At 45.4% G+C, this 25,704-nt stretch overlaps 1 protein-coding gene across 1 annotated transcript in view; it reads right to left on the bottom strand.

The window, feature by feature from the left end:
• Nucleotides 1-25,704, bottom strand: part of LOC123756207 (uncharacterized) — a 376,309-nt gene that overhangs the window by 66,588 nt on the left and 284,017 nt on the right. The window contains exons 11-12 of the mRNA XM_069336649.1: nucleotides 10,740-10,922; nucleotides 9,582-9,789 (exon numbers count right to left, since the gene is read on the bottom strand). Of these exons, the coding sequence (XP_069192750.1) occupies nucleotides 9,582-9,789; nucleotides 10,740-10,922 (391 nt within the window). The remainder of the gene's footprint in view (nucleotides 1-9,581; nucleotides 9,790-10,739; nucleotides 10,923-25,704) is intronic.

The following is a 25,704-nucleotide window of genomic DNA, read 5'->3' on the forward strand; positions in this document are numbered from 1 at the left end:
CTCCACCACTCCCCAAAACCCTCCCCTCTTCCTCACCCACCTCAGTCTTCCCTTTCCCCACACGCCCCCCAAGCCCTCCCACCTTTACTGCCCCCCCACCCCCCCCCCCTTCTCCCCCATCCCAGCTAACCTCCTCCACTCACCCCCCTCAACCCTCCCCCTCTCACCCCCCCCAACCCTCCCCCTCTCCCACCCCTCCTACCCTCCCCCCCCCCCCCAAGCCCTTCGTCCTCCACCAGTCTCCCCGTACCAGATCCTCCCAGCTCCCGCTCACCCCAGACCCCACAGGTCCCCCCCTTTCCCAGAGGAGAAGCAGAAGAGAGTCAGTTTTAGGGTAATGTACTCGAACATAGATGGGATCACAAGCAAGGCAAGTTAAATAAGGGAAAGAGCACAAGAAGTGAACCTAGATGTAATCGGACTCACTTAAACAAAACTCTCTGCAATCATAACGAATGCCGTCTTTCCCCAGGAGTACACAGTAATAAGGAAAGAGAGGGAAGGTAGGGGAGGAGGCGGAGTGGCCCTACTCATGACAAAGGAATGGAATTTTAAGGAGATGGCTATCCTGGGCTGTGAGGGTTTCAGAGACTACATAGCAGGCACCATGACAATGGGAGGACCAAGGATAGTAGTAGCAGTAATATATAACCCTCCACCAAATGACAGAAGACCCAGTCAAGAGAACGAAAACAACAACATGACAGTTAACACTATAATTGAGAGGGCATCCTCTGCTGCCTGTAGAAATAGATCCCAACTGCTCATCATGGGGGCCTTCAATCACGGAAGGATTGATTGGGAGAACATGGAACCGCATGGAGGCGAGGATACGTGGAGAGCCAAACTACTGGAGGTGGTGACTAGAAACTTCTTAACCCAGAAGGATGAGAGGAAATGACGAACCAGCGAGACTCGACCTGGTCTTCACTCTGAACGACTATGACATAAGAGAAATTGGTTTTGAGGCCCCAGTAGGAATGAGCAACCACAGTGTATTGGTGTTTGCGTACCTGATCGAAGAAGGGTTATTGAGCTCGAGGAGGGATACCGAAACCAGAAGGTTAGCATGGCGAAAGGGAAACTATGAGGAGATTAGAAAATTACTAACAGATATAGCATGGGAAACAGAGCTCAGGGAAAAGACGGCCCAAGATATGATGGACTACATCACGCAAAAGTGCAAGGACGCAGCAAACAAGTTTGTCCCAGCCCAAAAGAAAAACAGTGAAATGAAGATGAGAAACCCATGGTTTAATCAGAGATGTAGGCTAGCTAAGCAGCAAAGTAAAAGGGCATGGAGAAACTATAGGAATAACAAGACACTGGAGAGCAGAGAAAGAGACCAGAATGCCAGGAATGAATATGTCAGGATGAGAAGAGAGGCAGAAAGACAATACGAAAATGACATTGCAAGCAAGGCAAAGACTCAGCCTAAATTGCTGCATAGCCACATCAGGAAAAAACTACAGTAAAGGAACAGGTTATGAAATTAACGATAGGGGCAGAAGGATTCACAATAAACGACAAGGAAGTGTGTGAGGAACTGAATAAGAAATTCCAAGAGGTCTTCACCTTAGAGCAAGGAGAAATCCCAGAGATAAGAGAGGGAGTAGCTAACCAGGAACCACTGGAAGAGTTTGAGAGTACCAGCGAGGAAGTAAGGAAGTGTTTACTAAAGTTGGATGTGACAAAGGCTATAGGCCCAGATGTAATTTCCCCTTGGATACTAAAGGAAGGAGCAGAAGAACTGTGCCTACCACTCTCCATAGTGTATAACAAATCTCTGGCAACAAGGGAACTGCCAGAAATTTGGAAAGCAGCTAACGTAGTCCCGATATACAAGAAAGGGGATAGACAGGAGGCACTGAATTACAGGCCACTGTCCCTAACCTGCATACCATGCAAGCTGATGGAGAAGATTGTGCGAAGAACGCTAGTGGAGCACCTGGAGCGAAAGAACTTTGTAACACAGCATCAACATGGATTCATGGATGGCAGGTCCTGCCTCACAGGGTTACTTGAATTCTACTACCTGGCAACAAAAATAAGGCAAGAAAGAGAAGGGTGGGCAGAAAAGTTTATCCCGGCCCAAAAGATAAAACTGAAATGCAGATGAGAAACCCATGGTTTAATCAGGGAAGTAAGCCAGCTAAGCAACAAAGTAAAAGAGCTTGGAGAAGCTATCGAAATAACAGGAAATTTGAGAGCAGAGAAGGTTATCAGAGAGCCCGGAATGAATACGCCAGGGTGAGAAGAGGGGCAGATGGGCAATATGAAAAAGACATAGCAAGCAAGGCTAAGACCCAACACAAATTGCTGCACAGCCACATCAGGAGAAAGACAACAGTGAAGGAACAGGTAATGAAACTGAGGATAGGGGCAGACAGATTCACTACAAATGACAAAGAAGTGTGCAAGGATCTCAATATGAAATTCCAGGAAGTCTCCCCATTAGAGCAAGGAGAAGTTCAGATATAAGAAAAGGAATAATTAACCAAGAACCACTAGAGGAATTTGAGATTACCAATGGAGATGTAAGGAAGCTTTTACTAAAGTTGGATGTGACAAAGGCTATAGGCCCGGATAGAATATCACCATGGATACTAAAGGAAAGAACAGAAGCACTGTGACTGCCACTCTCCATGGTGTATAACAAATCAATGGTAACAAGTGAGCTGCCAGAAATTTGGATGGCGGCAAACGTAGTCCCAAAATACAAGAATGGGGATAGACAGGAGGCACTGAACTACAGGCCAGTGTCCCTAACTTGCATACCATGCAAGCTAATGGAGAAAATTGTGCGAAAAAAGCTAGTTGAACATCTGGAGTGAAGGAACTTTGTGTCACAACACCAACATGGTTTCAGGGATGGCAAGTCATGCCTCACAGGATTAATTGAATTTTATGATCAGGCAACAAGAATCGGGCAAGAAAGAGAGGGGTGGGCAGATGGCATATTTTTGGATTGCCAGAAAGTCTTTGACACAGTGCCACACCAGAGACTAGTGCGAAAGATGGAGATGCAGGCAGGAGTGAAAAGGTAGGTACTCCTTTGGATAAGGGAGTACCTAAGTAACAGAAGGCAGCGAGTCAGGGTGCGGGGTGAGGTATCCGATTGGTGAGACGTCACCAGTGGGGTCCCGCAGAGTTTAGTCCTTGGACCCATACTGTTTCTGATAAATGTAAATGATCTTCCAGATGGAATAGAATCATTCCTCTCATCATTTGCTGATGATGCAAAAATTATGAGGAGGATTAAGACGGAGTAAGACAGTATGAGACTACAAGATTATCTAGACAGACTGCATGAATGGTCCAACAAATGGCTAATAAAGTTCAACCCGAGTAAATGTAAGGTAATGAAACTAGGCAGTGGAAACAGGAGGCCAGACACAGGATACAGAATGGGAGATGAAGTCCTTCAAGAAACGGACAGAGAGAAGGATCTAGGAATTGATATCACACCAACCCTGTCTCCTGAAGCCCACATCAAAAGAATAACATCTGCGGCATATGCGAGGCTGGCTAACATCAGAACTGCCTTCAATAACCTGTGTCAGGAATCATTCAGAACGTTGTATACCACATATGTAAGACCAATCCTGGAGTATGAGGCCACAGCATGGAGCCCGTACCTTGTCAAGCACAAAGCGAAGCATGAATAAGTTCAGAGATATGCCACTAGGCTAGTCCCAGAACTAAGAGGCATGAGTTACGAAGAAAGGCTGTGAGAAATGCACCTCAGGACACTAGAAGGCAGAAAAGTAAGGGGAGATATGATCACTACCTACAAAATTCTAAGAGGAATGGACAGGGTAGATAAAGATAAACTGTTTAACATGAGTGGTACGCAAACAAGGGGACACAGGTGGAAACTGAGTAACCAAATGAGCCAAAGGGACGTTAGAAAGAACTTTTTCAGTGTCAGAGTAGTTAATAGATGGAATGCATTAGGCAGTGATGTGGTGGAGGCTGACTCCATACACAGTTTAAAATGTTGAATGCATTGTGGCAGTGGAAAGTAGTGTAGCAGACCTCATGCTGACTGTTATCTCACCAGCCTCAATCTGTGACCGACGTGACCTCACCTTTGGCAGCAACCCTTATTACACCACGTGGGGAAGACACCTGGAGATTCACTCGCCTATATTGTGTGTAGCCAATCGGTAAGGTAATTGGAATGCCAGTTGACTAAGGTTGTTTATTGTAATGACTAGATCAGGAAGGACATCTAGGTCCAGCAGTATTATGAATGAAGAAGTGCTTAGGGTTGTGGAGAAGCTGATAAGGAAATTTGTATCGAGGCGTTATGTTTGGATAGAAGATATAATCCAAGGGATTAAAAGTGAGATCTTTAAACAAATACAGGACGAGGTTCAGAGACAAAAACAAGAGCCTTTAGACTACATTCAGGAAGAAATTAGGAAGAGTTGGAAGGCATGGGAAAGTGTATGTACTAGGCCTACAAATGAATTTGGCAGGAATAACAGCATAGCTAGGGAGAGGGGGAGTAGAGGGGGATTGAGTAGTGAGTGTGGGAGGGATGGGGATATCCTGGGAAGGGGGCGACCAGCATAAGAGTGCGACACTGAGAAGGCGGTCAATTACCCTCCATGGATTACTCGACTCAAGGGCATCATCGAGACATGAAAGGATGGAGATGGAAGAATTTGAGTTACAGGAGATCTTGAAATGAATTAGAGCTGAGATGGCAGGAAATGAGGTGAAAATCAGCTACCTGTTTGGACATTACAACTATAACAAGAATCGACCTGTCCTGGTACAGTTTACTAGCGAAGAGGCAGTGGATTACATACTGCAACACAAACATTTACTCAGAGGTAGAGGAAACTATTACAACATGTTTATTGATAGATATATGAGAAAAGATGAACATATAGGCACAGGGTGAGCCGTCTGCACGCCACAACTCTACCCATTCCACAACTGCCTCCCAAGTCACACCCTCCCCTCCCCAAATCAGCCCTCCCATCTCTCACCCCTGCTTACCCCCCAACAGCTTCCCTTTCCCTTCTGACCCCATTGCATTCAATTCCATCTGTTTCATCCCACCTTCCAATGACCCCCCTCATCCCCTCAACCCCCAAACCCCCCCATTCATCACCCCCTCCTCTGCCTCTCTTCATCCATATTATCCACCCTCCCCTTGCAACCCTCACTTCTTCCTCCATCTCCCTTTTCTCCTCGTCCCCCTACCCCCCTATCCTCCTCCTCCCCAACCTCTCAACCTCTGTCTGACTCTCAGTCTCACGCAACATTTCAACCCTCCAATGCCTCTCAGACCCTCCCTAATTTTCAAACCCGGTATGCCCTTCCTACCCCAGACTTGCCTACCCAGATCTCCCTACCCAAGACCTTCCTACCTACCTTCCTTGATGCTCAGACCCCATTCGCCCCCCAGGCACACCCCAGGCCCCATTCACTCCCCCAGACACCCCCAACATCCCCCCAGACCCCCAGAGACAAGGTGAAGTCTTGTACCAGAGTTTCCAAGAAGAGTTTTAAGGTTTGATACATCAATGCTGATGATGATGCTTCTCTAATAAGGCAGAAGAGATAAAAGAAAGAGTTAGTGAGGCAGATCCTGACATAGTTGCAATAGTGGAAACTAAAATAAATAGCATGATCTCGGATGCAATCTTCCCAGAAGGGTACCAAGTGATAAGAAAAGAAAGGACACAGAGACAGGGAGGGGGATTGGCACTCCTAATAAAGTGGAAATGGAAGTTTTAAGACCTGAAAAATTTGGGTTCCAATGAAAGCACAAGCTCCATACATGGAACTCTGACAGCAGATGGGAGGAAGATTGTGACCTTGGTAATCTACAATTCCCCACCAAACAGTAGACCCAGGCAGGACTACGATGACAACAACAAGGCACGAACAGATGAACTGCAGAAGGCAGCAACATTAGCTCACAGATTGAGAGCAACACTGCTGGTCATGGGTGACCTAAATCATGGAGAGGTAAATTGGGAAACAATGAATCCTCATGGCGGTGAAGAAACGTAGAGAGCAAAGTTAGAAGATGTTATAGATAGGAATTTCCTAACACAACATGTGAAGGAAGACACAAGGGAAAGAGGAGGGGGATACACCGAGCCTGTTAAGCCTGATTTTCACCCAGAACGTAGAAGACATCGAGAATTTGGAACATGAAATACCTCTAGAACACCATTGTGTCCTAGTCTTTGACTCCATGATGGAACTCCAACTTGTGACCAAGGGACAAGAGGGCTGAGAAAGGAGCGTTGACTACAAGAAAGGGGACTACAGGAGGATAAGGGACTATCTGGGAGAAGTGCAGTGGGAGGAAGAAAGTAGAGGTAAAACAGTCCAAAATATGATAGACCTAGTCATACGGAAATGCCAGATGGCCGAAGAGAGATGTATACCAAAAGTAAAGGAAAAAGTAAGAGAGAATATAATAACGCATGGTTAAATAGACAATGTCACGAAGCCAAAATGAGATGCAGGATGGGGTGGAAGGGTACAGAAGACAAAGGACAGGGGACAACAGGATCAGATGCAACAGAGCTAGGAACGATTACATTTATATAAGAAGAGAATCGGAAAGATATTATGAGAACGATATTGCGATCAAAGCGAAAAAGCAACCCAAATTACCACACAGCCATATAAGAAGATAAATGTTGGTGAACGACCAAGTAACAAGACTAAGGAAAGCAGAGGGGGCATATACGGAGAGTAACAAGGAAATCTGCGAGGCACTGAATGCCAGTTTTCATGGTGTTCACAACCGAGCCTGAGCAGCTCCCATTGTTAGAAGAGATTACCTTAGATGAAAGACTATCAGATATAGAACTGACAGCAGAGGAGGTAATGAAACAGTTGACAACATTATATGCAACTAAAACGGTTGAACCTTACAAAGTATCACCGTGGATACTAAAAAAGGCTGCATGGGCCCTTAGTTTGCCTCTGTCAAGGATCTTTAATGAATCACTTATGTCAGGAGAATTGCCCAATTGCTGGAAGAAGGCCAATGTCGTTCCAATTTTCAAGAAAGGCGATAGGGAGGAGGTAATTAACTATAGACCAATATCACTGATAAGCATCCCCCTGTAAAATACATGAAAGAATAATTAGGCTAAGACTTGTTGCACACGTGGAGAATGTTAGGTTTGTGAACAAACGTCAACATGGGCTCTGGAAAGGGAAATCGTGTTTAACAAACCTTTTGGAATTCTATGATAAAATAACGAGGATAAGATATTACAGAGATGGTTGGGAAGACTGCATATTTCTGGACTGCCAAAAAGCCTTTGATACAGTACCGCACATGAGACTGCTGTTCAAACTCGAGAGGCAGGCGGGGGTGGGAGGAAAGGCCCTAGCATGGATAAGGAACTACCTAACAGGAAGGAGCCAAAGAGTAACGGTAAGGGGCGAGAAGTTGGACTGGCGAACAGTAACGAGAGAAGTACCTCAAGGATCGGTGCTGGGTCCAATTCTATTTCTAATATATGTTAACGACATATTTACAGAAGTAGAGTCCTACATGTTGATGTTCGCGGATGACGCAAAGTTGATGAGAAGAGTTTTGACAGATGAAGATTGTAGGATCCTCCAAGAGGAAGTGAACAGGTTGCAGAGATGGTCAGAGAAATGACTACTGGAGTTCAACACGAGCAAATGTAAAGTTATGGAAATGGGATTAGGTGATAGGAAACCAAAGGGACAGTACACAATGAAGGGGAACTGCCTACCTTTGACGACGCGCGAAAGAGACCTCTGAGTGGACGTAACACCTAATCTAACTCCCGAGGCACATGTAAATAGGATAACGACAGCAGCGTACTCTACACTGGCAAAAGTTAAAACATCATTTAGAATTCTAAGTGAGGAGGCTTTTAGAGCGCTTTACACTGCCTACGTGAGACCAGTCTTAGAGTATGACATCATGGAGCCCCCCCCCCCCACTTGAAGAAACACATAAGGAAAGTTGAAAAGGTTTAAAAGTTTATTACGAGGCTCGTCCCAAAGTTACGAAGGTGGGATATGAATAGCGCCTGAAGGAACTAAACCTTACGACATTCGAAAAAAAGAAGGGAGAGGGGTGGATATGATAGGAACGTATAAAATACTCAGGGAATTGAAAAAGTGGAAATAGATGAAATGTCACGCGGAATAGTAACAGAACGAGGGGACATAGGTGGAAGCTGGAAACTAAGATGAGTCACAGAGATGTTAAGAAGTTTTCTTTTATCGTGAGAGTAGTGGAAAAATGGAAAACACTTTAGGAGCAGGTTGTGGAAGCAAACTCTATTCATAATTTTAAAACTAGACGTGATAGAGAAATGGGACCGGAGTCATTGCTGTAAACAACCGATGGCTAGAAAGGCGGGGTCCAAGAGTCAGTGCTCGATCCTGCAGGCACAAATAGGTGAGTACGAACACACACACATCAATGTCAGTAACAAACACACACACGGCAGGGTGAGTAACATAAACACACACACACGGCAATGTCAAACCTATTCATGCGACAGTCCTAATAACCCGAACGCTCGACAGTGGCAGCAACCACAACGCTCGACAGTGGCAGCAACCACAACGCTCGACAGTGGCAGCAACCACAACACTCGACAGTGGCAACAACCACAACACTCGACAGTGGCAGCAACCACAACGCTCGACAGTGGCAGCAACCACAACGCTCGACAGTGGCAGCAACCACAACGCTCGACAGTGGCAGCAACCACAACGCTCGACAGTGGCAGCAACCACAACGCTCGACAATGGCAGCAACCACAACGCTCGACAGTGGCAGCAACCACAACGCTCGACAGTGGCAGCAACCACAACACTCGACAGTGGCAGCAACCACAACGCTCGACAGTGGCAGCAACCACAACGCTCGACAGTGGCAGCAACCACAACTCTCGACAGTTCCAATAACAGGAACGCTCGACAGTTCCAATAACACACACACACACACGTGATCCTGTGATCCCGGGTTCGATCCCGGGCGCCGGCGAGAAACGATGGGCAGAGTTTCTTTCACCATATGCCCCTGTTACCTAGCAGTAAATAGGTACCTGGGAGTTAGTCAGCTGTCACGGGCTGCTTCCTGGTGTGTGTGTGTGTGTGGTGTAGACAAAAACTAATAGTAGTAGTAGTAAAAACAATTGATTGACAGTTGAGAGGCGGGCCGAAAGAGCAGAGCTCAACTCTCGCAAACACAACTAGGTGAATACTACTAGGTGAATACACGTATAAAGATAAAGATATTTTCAGTAGACTTTAGAACTATCATCTTATTGTTCTTAAGTGTCCTGTGCAGAAGTGATACTCATTCTGAGTTTTGTATCGTTTTCAAAGGATGACACGAACCTGTGACTAAGAAATGGTTGAGGGACTGTTCCCTGGAGTACATTGGTTTTCACTTTACTTGGACATGATATTGTATGATTGACAGTTAATATTTGCATTGTTGAAAACCAAATTAAATATTCATTGGCCTATTTTACCAGTTATTCCTGTTGAACTGATCTTATAGACAATAGTGTCTTTCAAGCCTACTTTGTCCTTACCTGGCCTGGGTGGCAGTTTTGACCTGTAGTCGCTGGGAAAGTTGATAATATTACATTGGGTCTCGTCCGTCTTGTCGTCGCAGTCAAACTTGAGGTCGCACCTCAAGAGGAAGGGGATGCAAGTGCCGTCAGTACAGGTGAACTCCTCTGACGTGCACGGGGAGAGCGTCAACACCCTCGTCCCGTTCTCCTGACCGCACACACTCTCCTAACATCACAATCATGGGCACTTCAAAGGTAAAATTTATCCCAGAATAAAACGAAATTAGTTTTGAAACTTGTTTCTTGCAACCTGATTAGTTAAGAGTTTGTCATAAATATTTGACGAAGGGTTTGGCCGTGTGTTTCACTGAAGAAAAAACTCACCCCTGAGTGTAAGCAAAAAATAATTATTTGAAGTGCGGTGTTTAGGGTTAACATTAGACGAACTTAGGGCTATCAAATACATGCACATTTTTACCAGTAAAGATACCTGGGAGTTTAAGACCAGCGGCCACAACTGTTAATCCTTAGTGGGAGTGCATCAGCTGCTCTTCGGAAGGGAAACTCACTTCTAGACCTCACTGCACTCTACCTCCGACGAGGTAAACTGCCCATTAGGCCTTAATACCACCTTTCTAGATGTTAAGCTTACTATCATCTATAACTATTGCAGCCTACCTATGGCGGATACTCTTCTACAGACACTATGACAGCACCGCCAGGAAGGAACGCTCACATTTAGAGCTTACAGCAGCCTACCCAGTATAGTAAACTAACTGTTGTATTCCACGATGGGTGTGGCTAAATGTGGCTAAACTCACCACATGGCTTCATTGCAAACTATGGAAAAGACAAACACACTACAGACGCCATGGGAGCTATCTAAAGCTGGATAAACTCACAACAGACTGAATAGCAACTAACCAAAGGGGTAAATTCGCTGTAGACTCTGCGGCAGCTAACCATAGAGGAACCCTCATTATAGACTACGCGGTAGCTGAGCAAAAGGATAGCCTCATTATAGACTCCGTGGCAGCTAAACAAAAGTATAGCCTCATTATAGACTCCGTGGCAGCTAAACAAAAGGATAGCCTCATTATAGACTCCGTGGCAGCTAACCAAAGGAGAAGAGCTCACTATAGACACCATGACAGGTAACCGAAGGGATAAACATACCATTAGTTTCCAAGGTAGTCTGCCGAAGGGGTAGTTAAGATGTTTGGGGTTGATGAGCGTGGCCATGGTAGTGTTGGTGACAGAGTTGTACCAGGTCCACACGTGCCCCACCTCCTCCACCTTGTACTCACCATACCCGCGTAGTGACAGCGGCAGCGAGACCAGGTCGAAGTAGTACATGCGCTGGTACAAAGGTTAGGGAAAGACAGGTAAGGTGAGTGATCAACACATTCTCTGACCTTTGTAATCAATGATTTATTGCTTACGGTGACTGCTCTAATTAACAGCAAACGTAAACTGAATTTAAAATGAATCAAATTGTTTCAAAATACTTGTTATATAGGACACGACTAAATATACAAAGTTTTTATTCAGTTTCAGATTTAAGAGCAAGTTGGTCTTGAACATCAACTTGAATTTTGAGAAAGACAACATTTGTCAGAAAATCCGACACCATTTAATATATCATACAGACAGATAATTGCTGCTGTGTTGTATAAACAAGTTAACCCATAGAAAACGTAACTTGTAGTGGAATTACCGTCTATAGAAAACGGAATATCATTACCACATACTATTATAAATTTACCACTATTATGGTGGGAATTATTCTTAAATACATTAGTCTTTGGACTTTACCATCATAAAAAAATATCATATAAATTAACTTAATTATCAATATTAAAGTAGAGTAAATGTGACCCTTCTATCACTTACTGTCATCTGGACAATGTAGGCCAGTAGCGTCAGGGTGAGGGAGTGGCAGCCATTGTTTATACTAGACGAGAGGCTCACGGGAGCAAATACGGCTCCTGTTAAATTTACTTGGACGAAGTGTTATGGAAACCAAAGGTGTACCATTATCAACACGCTGTCAACAAATACAAGTTAAGTGTTCTACCGAAACCCATTTATCTATCATTTATGGCCATTAATGTCATTAGATAGGGTGAACCGGTTAGAGCATAAGATCGCCTCATACTAAAGGTAATTAAGCCAGGTCTTCAAGGTTCCATGTACAGTGTTTTCTCTGATATAGTTGTCATATATTAGGATTCTGGCTTTACAGCTAGCGCCCTTTTGACAGGTCAAGACGAGGAAGCATGCTTTGTGCATCAGTTACCAGGGTGATGGAAGCTACCTCAAAGAGGGAAAATGTGGTGTCTACATCCTGGTTATACCTGGTGGACTATAAGGCCTGCTGTACAATAAGATAAGGAACCTCTTCAATGTATGTAGTCTAATACTGTAGTTTGATTGGCTGCATATATATAAATTCAATTAATATAAACCCCCCCTAATGTGTAGAGGATCGATTTGTGAGATTGTGAGATTATTGCAGAAATACAGTCCACTTATCATTATACAAATTGCTATCGAAGTATATAAATTAACGTAAATATAAATTCATATAAATAAAATAAATATAAATCTCACAGGTCGGTTCCCATATTATTTGGTCATCTTCGAACCGGATGACAGATTATTTGATCCTTTGAACCCACATTTGGTCATCTTAGCACAGGATGAACCAGTTAACCAGTGGATTCATTAAATAAACTAGTGCAGTGTGATTTAAACAAAGGCCAGCAGTCAAAGACAGCGGCGTTGCCTCAATCGAAGTTCACGAGCCCCGCTCAGTTCAGATCAGCCTCGTCAGCGGTTTCATGCACACCCACAGATTTGGTGGCGTGTTATTCTGTGAAATGACAGCGCTAATATTGAAGCCAGCCAAAGTAGTGGCTGTGGTTTCGCGAGATTGTTCACGGATTTCGTGGTGTTAAATTTCGCGAGAGATTATCTACGAATTTTGTGGACTTTATTTCGCGAGGTCACTAATAGTATTTAATACTTCTAGATAATATTAGAAGTTTCATAGAGGCTAATTAAGAGGCTATTATCAATAATTGTGTATATTATTTCTCCAAAATAGAGAATTATTTAATATATATTGCACTAGTGATCACAGTATAATATTTACTAATTGCCAACCCACAATAGGGTAGGATATTACCAGGGACTAGTTGAACTATTTATTGTTCATCCTAGTCCCATTATTACCATAGTCAGTTGTACTATATTGAACAACCTAACACCATTAATGAATGGTCCAGACCCTATTTTGGGTGTAATTTTTATCAACTCAAGTTGAGTTGTGTATATATATAATAATTTACTTATGATCATTACATCTTTGAGTGATTAATTAGTGTCTCTACCATCCTAGGGTGATATAGAAGAGCTAACCTAAAGGTACTTCCAGTGACACTGGTTTATCACTCAAATCATTAGTGTGTATGATTGTATATATATAATGTGTATTAATTTTAAGTGCTAACCTCTAGTAGAGGTAGGATTATTGCCTAGTGAGTGCAGAATTTTACCTTAGGCTACCATTAGAGCTTGTTCAGTATTATGAGCGAACCAAGTACAAGTCCCACAAGGCTTCACCAACTAGCCAGTATGGATAATGCAAGGAGAATGAGAAGAACCCTTACAGGTCTTAAAGGCCACTTAACAAGACAGATCAAGAAATGTGAAGATTTGTCACAACAATCTCCAGTTGATTATGCTGACCTGGAAAGCTATTATCAAGCAGCTGCAGGTAAATTTGAGCAAATCAAATGTCAAATAGCAACATATGTGGCTGAACTTGCCAACACCAATTTATCAGAAACAGAAATAGACGACATTATGGTTGATCTTGCGAATTATGAAGATCATACTCAGGCCACGTTACAGCCTTATGTCAAATTAATTGCCCAAAACAAGGCAACAACAACAGCAACAGTTGCATCTAATACGAGTCAAGCAGAAGCTCGACTCCTTCCAATTAATTTACCCACTTTCTAAGGAAAAGATGAGGAAGATTGGGACGAATTTTGGAACAAATTCGTTGACCTTGTAGACTCAAAACAATCTTTACCAAAGTGTAGTAAATTCTCTTATTTGCAAGGCCAATTATCAGGTGAGGCTAAAACAGTAGTATCCCATTTGAGATTAACTAATGACGGCTATGATCTGGCAGTAAAACTCCTCAAGGATAATTATGCTGATCCAGAAGTAAGAACATCACATTTAGTTCATGAGCTGTTGCATTTACCCCCACCGGAGGCTTCAGCTGATTCACTCCAAGTCTTCAAGCTGGATATAGAATCATTGATCAATGCCCTCAGCCTGACAGCAGATACAAACGGGGCTGAGTGGGTCTTGAAAATAATTGTCCAGGAGAAAATACCTAGGGACATATTGAGACAAATGAGTGCTCATTACAATAAAAGTATCTTATCCATGAATGAAATATCTGAGGGTTTAAAGTCAGTAGTTCATCAATTACGAACACATGACAAATTAAAACCACCAAGTAAACCCTCAGAAACCAATAATAGTAAACCACAGAGTACCAAAGGTACTCCAAATCAATCTAGACAATATAATTCAACACCAAAGTGGAACAGTAGCAGTGTGGGCGTATAGGCAGTGGGACCCTCCAAGCCCATAGTTACTGTGTCACCCAAGAACGTGACACCAAAGGGTACTGGAAACTATGGAACATGTTTGTTCTGCAATGAGAAACATTCAATGTACCACTGCTCTAATTTTCCTGATAGTGACGCCCGTGTTGAGCGACTCAAAGATTTGCAACATTGCACGAGGTGCCTCAGGAAACATAACATCAAGGACTGTGAGACCCAATTACACACCTGTAATAGGTGTAACAAAGGTCAGCACCATGCAGCATTGTGCAGAGACACCAAAACAACGTCTCCAAACCCCAAGGTGGAAGATAGCATTCCCACCTCAGTACAGTACTGCAAGGTGCAACAAAGAGTGTCCAATCGGCAAAGTCTAAAGGTAATACGACTTTGCCTACTGCCCAAATTACCATCCAGAATAAGAGGGCCAAGGTCCATACCCGTGGGTTGTTTGACCAAGGATCCCAGAGAACATATGTCACTAAAAGGTTGGCAGATGAACTACAATTAAGGCCTGTAGCCCAGACGTCATTCAATATCTCAGGATTTGTAACAGATGCAGGACCTCAAGTCTACCAGGTGGTACAACCATCAGTACGTTTAGGCAGGTACGTCTGTAGAGTACAAGCCATTGTGGTGGACAAAATACCAGTAGACCTACAAGTTCAAGGTCTGAGAGCAACAGCCAAATTCTTGAGAAATAGAGGAATAAAATTGGCAGATAATATTAAGTCTGATCACCTCAACGACTTCGGTCTCCTTGTAGGGACAGACTATTGTCATCGATTCATCGGTAGCCCTACTAAATATCAGGGTATAACCATGTTAAACTCTGCAGGAGGTAAATTACTCTCAGGCCCAGTATCAAGCCTGAGGAGACCTATGCCTGCAGATAAACAATACCAGTAGAAATCTAAATTTGTCAGCTGATTATATTTCTCCAGTAGCATTATACTAAGGAGATTACAGCTGACTATAGTACCAGAGGTTGATGTTAGTATCATCATTTAAAGCTGGAGATGAGTTCATGAGGCCTCAGTGGCAAATCAGTGAACAGTAGCCTAAACAGCTACAAGTCACTGCGACCAATGTCACTGAACCCACTGCAGTCTCAGAACCATACTTTACTTTAATGATGAGCTATTCAATCTTCTGAATCAATTAACTAAATTAAACCCCAATAAATCTGATGACTGATTTGATACATTTATTATTTAATCAAGATGTATTCCATGGGCCTCAGTGTTTATATATCAGTGACCAGTTACCTGAACAAACTTCAAGTTATATCTAATGTCACTGATCTCACTGCAGTCCCTGAATCATACTTGACTGTAGTACTTGATCACATTCAGTCTTGTGGGTTAAATAATGTGTAATTTGGCTTGAATATTAGCCTTTCAAGAGTTGACAGGGAAATGAAATCGCATTAGACTTCTAACCTCTGCAACTCTAGTACGGGACATCCGTCCTGTACGAACAGACGCACAAATGTGTGATTACTAACTACTAACATCAAATTAATCTAATAATTTGAAGGAGGAGTATCGGTGTTCATCTGTTCTAAATAGGACTTCGACCCGTGAGCAGCCCCTGGGGAATTATGTCGGAAAATCCGACACCATTTAATATATCATACAGACAGATAATTGCTGCTGTGTTGTATAAACAAGTTAACCCATAGAAAACGTAACTTGTAGTGGAATTACCGTCTATAGAAAACGGAATATCATTACCACATACTATTATAAATTTACCACCTATTATGGTGGGAATTATTCTTAAATACATTAGTCTTTGGACTTTACCATCATAAAAACATCTCATATAAATTAACTTAATTATCAATATTAAAGTAGAGTAAATGTGTCCCTTCTATCACTTACTGTCATCTGGACCATGTAGGCCAGTAGCGTCAGGGTGAGGGAGTGGCAGCCATTGTTTATACTAGACGAGAGGCTCACGGGAGCAAATACGGCTCCTGTTAAATTTACTTGGACGAAGTGTTGTGGAAACCAAAGGTGTACCATTATCAACATGCTGTCAACAAATACAAGTTAAGTGTTCTACCGAAACCCATTTATCTATCATTTATGGCCATTAATATCATTAGATAGGGTGACCCGGTTAGAGCATAAGATCGCCTCATACTAAAGGTAATTAAGCCAGGTCTTTAAGGTTCCATGTACAGTGTTTTCTCTGATATAGTTGTCATATATTAGGATTCTGGCTTTACAGCTAGCGCCCTTTTGACAGGTCAAGACGAGGAAGCATGCTTTGTGCATCAGTTACCAGGGTGATGGAAGCTACCTCAAAGAGGGAAAATGTGGTGTCTACATCCTGGTTATACCTGGTGGACTAAGGCCTGCTGTACAATAAGATAAGGAACCTCTTCAATGTATGTAGTCTAATACTGTAGTTTGATTGGCTGCATATATATGAATTCAATTAATATAAACCCCCCCTAATGTGTAGAGGATCGATTTGTGAGATTATTGCAGAAATACAGTCCACTTATCATTATACAAATTGCTATCGAAGTATATAAATTAACGTAAATATAAATTCATATAAATTAAATAAATATAAATCTCACAGGTCGGTTCCCACAACATTAATACCAAGATCACACCACTGAGGAATACGGTACACAGGAGGGGACTGTTACATTCTGTGGAGCTCAGAGTTCAGCAGGGATTCTTGAACAGCCTCGACGCCAGCAGACGGGAGCTTGGACACCCTGGACGCCAGCAGACAGTGCTTGAAGAGCCTGAACGCAAGCAGACGGGTGTTTATACAGAGTGGATGCCAGCAGATGGGTGCTTATACAGCCTGGACGCCCCCAGACGGGTACTTGTACAGCCTGGACGCCAGCAGACGGGGGCTTGGACAGCATGGACGCCAGAAGACGGGTGCTTGGACTGCCCGGACGCCAGCAGACGGGGGCTTGGACAGCATGGACGCCAGAAGACGGGGGCTTGGACAGCCCGGACGCCAGCAGACGGGTGCTTGGACAGCCCGGACGCCAGCAGACGGGTGCTTGGACAGCCCGGACGCCAGCAGACGGGTGCTTGGACAGCCCGGACGCCAGCAGACGGGTGCTTGGACAGCATGGACACCAGAAGACGGGGGCTTGGACAGCCCGGACACCAGCAGACGGGTGCTTGGACAGCCCGGACGCCAGCAGACGGGTGCTTGGACAGCCCGGACGCCAGCAGACGGGTGCTTGGACAGCCTGGACGCCAGCAGACGGGTGCTTGGACAGCCCGGACGCCAGCAGACTGGTGCTTGGACAGCCCGGACGCCAGCAGACGGGTGCTTGTAACAATCGAGGCGACTCTTAGCCACGTGTTATGCTTGTCAAACATTGTTCACCAGTGTCTACACTACTTCTGTAGCCTGTGGTATACACCTGCACCTCTGTGAGTAACCTGTGGTATACACCCACACCTCTGTGAGTAGCCTGTGGTATACACCCGCACCTCTGTGAGTAGCCTGTGGTATACACCCGCACCTCTGTGAGTAGCCTGTGGTATACACCCGCACCTCTGTGAGTAGCCTGTGGTATACACCCGCACCTCTGTGAGTAGCCTGTGATATGTACCCGCACCTATGTGAGTAGCCTGTGGTATACAACCCTCACCACTGTGAGTAGCCTGTCGTATACACCCGCACCTCTGTGAGTAGCCTGTGGTATACACCCTCACCTCTGTGAGTAGCCTGTGATATACACCAGAATCTTTGTGAGTTGCTTGTGGTATACACCTGCACCTCTGCGAGTAGCCTGTGGTATACACCCGCATCTATGTGAGTAGCCTGTGGTACACATCTACACCAAATTGAGTAACCTGTGGTATACAGCCGCACCTCTGTGGTATACACCTCTGAGAGTAGCCTATGGTTTTCATTCACACCAATTAGAGTAGCCTCTGGTATACAACGGCACCTCTGTGAGTAGCCTGTGGTATACACCCGCACCTCTGTGAGTAGCCTATGGTATACACCCACACCTCTGTGAGTAGCCTGTGGTATACACCCACACCTCTGTGAGTAGCCTGAGGTATACACCCGTACCTCTGTGAGAATCCTGTGGTATAAACCCGCACCTCTGAGAGTAGCCTTTGGTATACATCCACACCTCTGTGAGTAGCCTGTGGTATACACCCTCTCCTCTATGAGTAGCCTGTGGTAGACACCTGCACCTCTGTGAGTAGCCTGTGGTATACACCCACACCTCTGTGAGTAGCCTGTGGTATACACCCTCTCCTCTGTGAGTAGCCTGTGGAATACACCCGCACCTCAGGGAGCCGGTCGGCCGAGCGGGCAGCACGCTGAACACGTGATCCTGTGGTCCCGGGTTCGATCCCGGGTGTCGGGGAGAAACTATGGGCAGAGTTTCTTTCACCCTATGTCCCTGTTACCTAGCTGTTAAATAGGTACCTGGGAGTTAGCCAGCTGTCACGGGCTGCTTCCTGGGGGTGGAGGCCTGGTTGAGGACCGGGCCGCGGGGACACAATAGCCCAGACTGTGGTATACACCCGCACCAATTAGAGTAGTCTGTTGTATACACAAGCACCTCTGAGAGTAGCCTGTGGAATACACTTGCACCTCTGTGAGTAGACTGTGGTATACCCCCGCACCAATGAGAGTAGCCTGTGGTATACACCCGGACCTCAGTGAATAGCCTATGGTATACACCCGCACCTATCTGAGAAACCTGTGGTATACACCCGCACCTCAGTGAGTAGCCTGTGGCATACACCCGCACCTCTGTGAGTAGACTGTGGTATACACCCGCACCAATAGGAGTAGCCTGTGGTATTCATCTGCACCACTGTGAGTTGTTTGCGGTTTACACCCGCTCCTCTGTGAGTAGCCTGTGGTATACATCTGCAACTCTATGAGTAGCCTGTTGTATAAACCCGCACCTCTGTTAGTAGTCTGTGGTATACACCTGAACGTCTCTGAGTTGACTGTGGTATACTCTTGCACCTCTGTGAGTAGCCTGTGGTATACACCCGCACCTCTGTGAGTAGCCTGTGTTATACACCTGCACCTCTCTGAGTAGACTGTGGTATACACTTGGACCTCTGTGAGTAGCCTGTGGTGTACACCCGCACCTCTGTGAGTAGCCTGGGGTTTACACCGGCACCTCGTTGAGTAGCCTGTGGTATACATCCGCACCTCTGTGAGTAACAAGTGGTTTTCACCCACACCTCTGTTAATATCCTGTGGTATACACCCGTTCCTCTGTAAGTAGCCTGTGGTATACACCCGCACTCTGTGAGTAGCCTGTGGTTTTCACCCACACCTCTGTGAGTAGTCTGTGGTATAGACCCGTACCTCTGTGAGTAGCCTGTGGTATACATTTGCATCTCTGTGAGTAGCCTGTGGTATTCCCCCGCACCTCTGTGATTGGCCTGTTGTATAAACCCGCACCTCTGTGAGTAGTCTGTGGTATACACCTGCACCTCTTTGAGTAGCCTGTGGTATACACCCGCACCTCTGTGAGTAAGTAGCCTGTGGTATACACCCGCACTCTGTGAGTAGCCTGTGGTATACACCCTCTCCTCTGTGAGTAGCCTGTGGTATACACCCTCACCTCTGTGAGTAAGTAGCCTGTGGTATACACCCGGACCTCGTTGAGTACCTATGGTATACATCTGCACCTCTGTGAGAAGCCTGTGGTGTACACCCGCACCTCTGTGAGTTGCCTGGGGTTTACACCGGCACCTCGTTGAGTAGCCTGTGGTATACATCCGCACCTCTGTGAGTAACAAGTGGTTTTCACCCACACCTCTGTTAATATCCTGTGGTATACACCCGTTCCTCTGTAAGTAGCCTGTGGTATACACCCGCACTCTGTGAGTATCCTGTGGTTTTCACCCACACCTCTGTGAGTAGTCTGTGGTATAGACCCGTACCTCTGTGAGTAGCCTGTGGTATACATTTGCATCTCTGTGAGTAGCCTGTGGTATTCCCCCGCACCTCTGTGATTGGCCTGTTGTATAAACCCGCACCTCTGTGAGTAGTCTGTGGTATACACCTGCACCTCTTTGAGTAGCCTGTGGTATACACCCGCACCTCTGTGAGTAAGTAGCCTGTGGTATACACCCGCACTCTGTGAGTAGCCTGTGGTATACACCCTCTCCTCTGTGAGTAGCCTGTGGTATACACCCTCACCTCTGTGAGTAAGTAGCCTGTGGTATACACCCGGACCTCGTTGAGTACCCTATGGTATACATCTGCACCTCTGTGAGTAACAAGTGGTTTTCACCCACACCTCTGTTAATATCCTGTGGTATACACCCGTTCCTCTGTACGTAGCCTGTGGTATTCACCCGCACTCTGTGAGTAGCCTGTGGTTTTCACCCACACCTCTGTGAGTAGCCTGTGGTATACACCCGTACCTCTGTGAGTAGACGGTGGTATACACCCGCACCAATAGGAGTAACCTGTGGTATTCATCTGCAACTCTGTGAGTAGCCTGTGGTATACACCCATACCTTTGAGAGTAGCCTTTGGAATTCACCCGCACCTCTGTGGATAGCCTGTCGTATAGACCTGCACCTCTTTGAGTTGTTTGCGGTTTACACCCGCACCTCTGTGCGTAGCCTTTGGTATATACCCACACTCTGTGAGCAGCCTGTGGTATAAACCCGCACCTCTGAGAGTAGGCTTTGGTATACACCCACACCTCTGTGAGTAGCCTGTGGTATACACCCTCTCCTCTGCGAGTAGCCTGTGGTAGACACCTGCACCTCTGTGAGTAGCCTGTGGTATACACCCTCTCCTATGTGAGTAGCCTGTGGAATACACCAGCACCTCAGGGAGCCGGTCGACCGAGGGGACAGCACGCTTGACACGCGATCCTGTGGTCCCGGGCTCGATCCCGGGCGCCTGGGAGAAACTATGGGCAGAGTTTCTTTCTCCCTATGTCCCTGTTACCTAGCTATTAAATGGGTACCTGGGAGTTAGTCAGCTGTCACGGGCTGATTCCTGGAGGTGGAGGCTTGGTCGAGGACCGGGCCGCGGGGACACTAAAGCCCAGAAATCATCTCAAGATAACCACCTCTGTGAGTAGCCCATGGTTTACACCCAAACCTCAGTGAACAGACTGTGGTATACACCAGCACCAATTAGAGTAGCCTGTTGTATACACAAGCATCTCTGTGAGTAGACTGTGGTATACTCCTGCACCTCTGTGAGTTGTATGCGGTTTACACCCGCACCTCTGTGAGTAGTATGTGGTATACACCCGTACCTCTGTAAGAATCTTGTGGTATACACCCCCACCTCTGTGAGTAGCCTGTGGTAGACACCTGCACCTCTGTGAGTTGTATGCGGTTTACACCCGCACCTCTGTGAGTAGTATGTGGTATACACCCGTACCTCTGTAAGAATCTTGTGGTATACACCCTCTCCTCTATGAGTAGCCTGTGGTAGACACCCGCACCCGCACATGTAGGGAAGCGGTCGGCCGAGCGGACAGCACGCTGGACACGTGATCCTGTGGTCCCGGGTTCGATCCCCGGCGCTGGGGAGAAACTATGGGCAGAGTTTCTTTCACCCTATGTCCCTGTTACCTACCTGTTAAATAGGTACCTGGGAGTTAGTCAGCTGTCACGGGCTGCTTCCTGAGGGTGGAGGCTTGGTCGAGGACCGGGCCGCGGGGACACTAAAGCCCCAAAATCATCTCATGATAACCACCTCTGTGAGTAGCCCATGGTTTATACCCAAACCTCAATAAGTAGACTGTGGTATACACCCGCACCAATTAGAGTAGCCTGCGGTATACAACCACACACATCTGTGAGTAGACTGTGGTATACAACCGCACCTCTGTGAGTAGCCTGTGGTATACACCCGCACCTCTGTGAGAAACCTGTGGTATACACTCGCACCTCAATGAGTAGACTGTGGTATACACCTGCACCTCAGTGAGTAGACTGTGGTATACAACCTCACCTCTGTGAATAGCCTGTGGTATACACCCACACCTCTGTGAGTAGCCTGTGGTATACACCCACACCTCTGTGAGTAGCCTGTGGTATACAACCTCAGCTCTGTGAATAGCCTGTGGTATACACCTGCACCTCTGTGAGTAGCCTGTGGCATACACCCGCACCTCTGTGAGTAGCCTGTAGTATACACCTGCATCTCTGTGAGTTGCCTGTGGTGTACACCTGCACCTCTGTGAGTAGCCTGTGGTATACACCCGCACCTCTGTGAGTAGCCTATGTTATACAACCGCACCTCTGTGAGTAGCTTATGGTATACACCTGCACCTCTGTGAGTAGCCTGTGGTATACAACCCCACCTCTGTGAGTAGCCTTTGGTGTACTCCCGCACCTCTCTCAGGAAGCAATTTTTAGGTTGTCACAACGTATCTGGAAAGTGTTTGACAGAATTGGCAACGTTTTTTTCACGCATTAGATACATAATTTTGTGTGGATGTAAATAGGTTTTTAAAACCTACTGCACGAAACATTTGTTAAAAAAAATTTGAAACCTTTTGGCAACCTTAAATGTTAGATAAAAGAGGTTTTGTTATTGCATTTATATTTTTATTTATCTTCATTTGTATATATATTTCCATATTTATTAAAATAAAACTGGATCATAATAATGGTGGGTTCATCATTTTTTATTTTTTTCGCTTAATGGAGAATCCATGATGGTGGTGGTTGTTTTTGGTGGGTTAATGTGGTTGGTGGTAGTGGTGGTGTGTGGTGGTGGTGTGTGGTGGTTGTAGTGTAGTAGGAGGTCGAGGAAGAAGGAGGAGGAGGAGGTCGAGGAGGAAGGAGGAGGAGGAGGTCGAGGAGGAAGGTGGAGGAGGAGGTCGAGGAGGAAGGAGGAGGAGGAGGTCGAGGAGGAAGGTGGAGGAGGAGGTCGAGGAAGAAGGAGGAGGAGGAGGTCGAGGAGGAAGGTGGAGGAGGAGGTCGAGGAGGAAGGAGGAGGTCGAGGAGGAAGGTGGAGGAGGAAGGAGGAGGAGGAAGGAGGAGGAGGAGGTCGAAGAGGAAGGAGGAGGAGGAGATCGAGGAGGAAGGTGGAGGAGGAAGAGGAAGGAGGAGGAGGTTGAGGAGGAAGGTGGAGGAGGAGGAAGAGGAAGGTGGAGGAGGAAGGAGGAGGAGGAGGAGGTTGAGGAGGTTGGTGGAGGAGGAGGAAGAGGAAGGAGGAGGAAGGTGGAGGAGGAGGAAGAGGAAGGAGGAGGAAGGTGGAGGAGGAAGGAGGAGGAGGAGGGTGAGAAGGAAGTAGGAGTAAGAGGGCGAGGAGGAAGGAGGAGGAAGGAGAAGTAGGAGGGCGAAGAGGAAGGAGGAAGAGGGCGAGAAGGAAGGAGGAAGAAAGATGAGTAGGAGGGCGAGGGGGAAGGAGGAGGAGGGCGAGGAGGAAGAAGGAGGGCGAGGAGAAGGAGGAGGAAGGAGTAGGAGGTCGAGGAGGAAGGAGTAGGAGGTCGAGGAGGAAGGAGTAGGATGGCGAGGAGGAGGGAGGAGGATTATCATTGCAAGCCGGAAAGTAAGCAGATAATCCTTAGGATAATACAGGCAAATAATTCAGTGTTATAAATCAAGGAACTGGCAACGGGTGGCGTCCATCCCGCGACCTGGACAACGGTCAACTGTCCCCAAGGGGATCATATTTCTCCACCAGGCGATAAGTACTCCCACATAAAGTTGAACAAATAACCATAATTAACATTATAATTATACTGTATACATATTATATATACGTACATATAATATAATAATTATTTTCATTTAATATTATAAATAGTAAAATTACTAAAGTCAACAAGGGATAAATCGACAATAAATCACAAATAGGGGAAGTCTAGCTCTACACCACAAACCCAACATGGAGACGTGTGGAGGCTGCTGTAAGCCACTTCGGAAGAGTGTAGTAGGGATTGTATGTAACATTTATAACATGAGATTTCACCTGAGTTGTATAGGATTACCTACACAATATGCAAACAGACAAGGTAACTACTGGATCTGTCACAATGGTAGACTGATGTGGGAAAACATCACCAAACTAATGAATAACATTCCTGAAGTACACAGGCTACAATTCACACAAAAACTACCAGAAATATATGCAGAGTATATAAAGACAGCAACGAACACTGAACACAACCCAGGGACTGAGAGTTTGGGGAGCCACATTAGCAATGTAGAAGGACATTGTATCGAGGTACACGAAAATGAAAGCAATACTGAAGAGCAAACTGGTAATAGGAGTAAGGAGAGAAACAATGAGAAGGACGAGCCCAAATGAGAAAGACGAAAGCAACAAAGAGAAAGATAATGACAATACCAAGAAAGAATGCGGAAACAAGAAAATTGGAACAAAAAAAAACACAGAGGTAGCCAAGTCATGCACGGGTACAAGCACAGATGAAAATATTTGCAGATATTATGCAAAAGGACAGTGCAAATATGGGACCAGAGGCATGGAATGGAAATTCATGCCTCTCCAGAAATGCCGTAACATGTCAGGGAAAAGCAGTTGTCGTTTTGGTACAGATTGTATATATTTCCACCCTAAACTATGCAAACTCTCAGTGAAGAGAGGAAATGCTATGATCTTCATTGCCCTGATTCCACGTGAGAGGTACACAGCGCTATTTAAGAGAAGAAGTCAAATATAATAACCCGGGAATTTTTTTAGAGGCAAGCAAAACCAGAGGGAGGAACAGACAGGCAGAAACGTTGCAGGAGTATGGACGGAGAGGGGGAAATGGCCAAGACTGGACTACGTTTCGTCATCAAGCCCACACATACTACACCCCCCAACTACACAGAAACTACCATGCTCCACAATACCACTTCCAAAACTGGACAAACCCGTGCCAGACTTGCACACCCTGGGTCAGGATAGAGGGAGGTAGAACTACCAAAACCTTCCAGAACTGACACACAATATGGACAATCATTCATATTTGCAAACATACAAGGTCTAAAATAAAAACACGAAATAAAGTTAATTTATATTAAGTTCATAAATGGTCTCCTATTAGAGTCAAACTCAATATTTTGGGCATTCACGGAAACCCATACGAAAGATTACATGGATAGTGAAATCTGGATTACAAATTATAATTTAAATAGATGTAATAGAGAAAATAGGTCAAATGGAGAAGTAGGTCTGTATATTAAAGAGGACCTGGTATGTACAGACCTACTAAACTCAACTAATAAGGTGGTAGAGGTACTTGGAATTAAGGTAGAAAAAATAAACCTAATTATTATTCTAATATATAAACCGCCAGATACAACGGTTGAGGAATTCACAGAGCAGATGCACAAAATAGAGAACATCCTTGATAATTTAGCGAACCCAGCCCCAGAGATTCCTTAGAGATTTCAATTTACCAAATCTAAGATGGAGAATGGCAAACACAAATATCATAGCAGGGAACGACCCGGGAAATAACCAACCACAGGTCAAAGAACTTTTGAGATTCTGTGACAAATTCTCGCTCAGTT

The sequence above is a fragment of the Procambarus clarkii genome, chromosome 36, assembly GCF_040958095.1.
Source record: "Procambarus clarkii isolate CNS0578487 chromosome 36, FALCON_Pclarkii_2.0, whole genome shotgun sequence".
In the NCBI taxonomy this organism is placed as follows: Eukaryota; Metazoa; Arthropoda; class Malacostraca; order Decapoda; family Cambaridae; genus Procambarus; species Procambarus clarkii.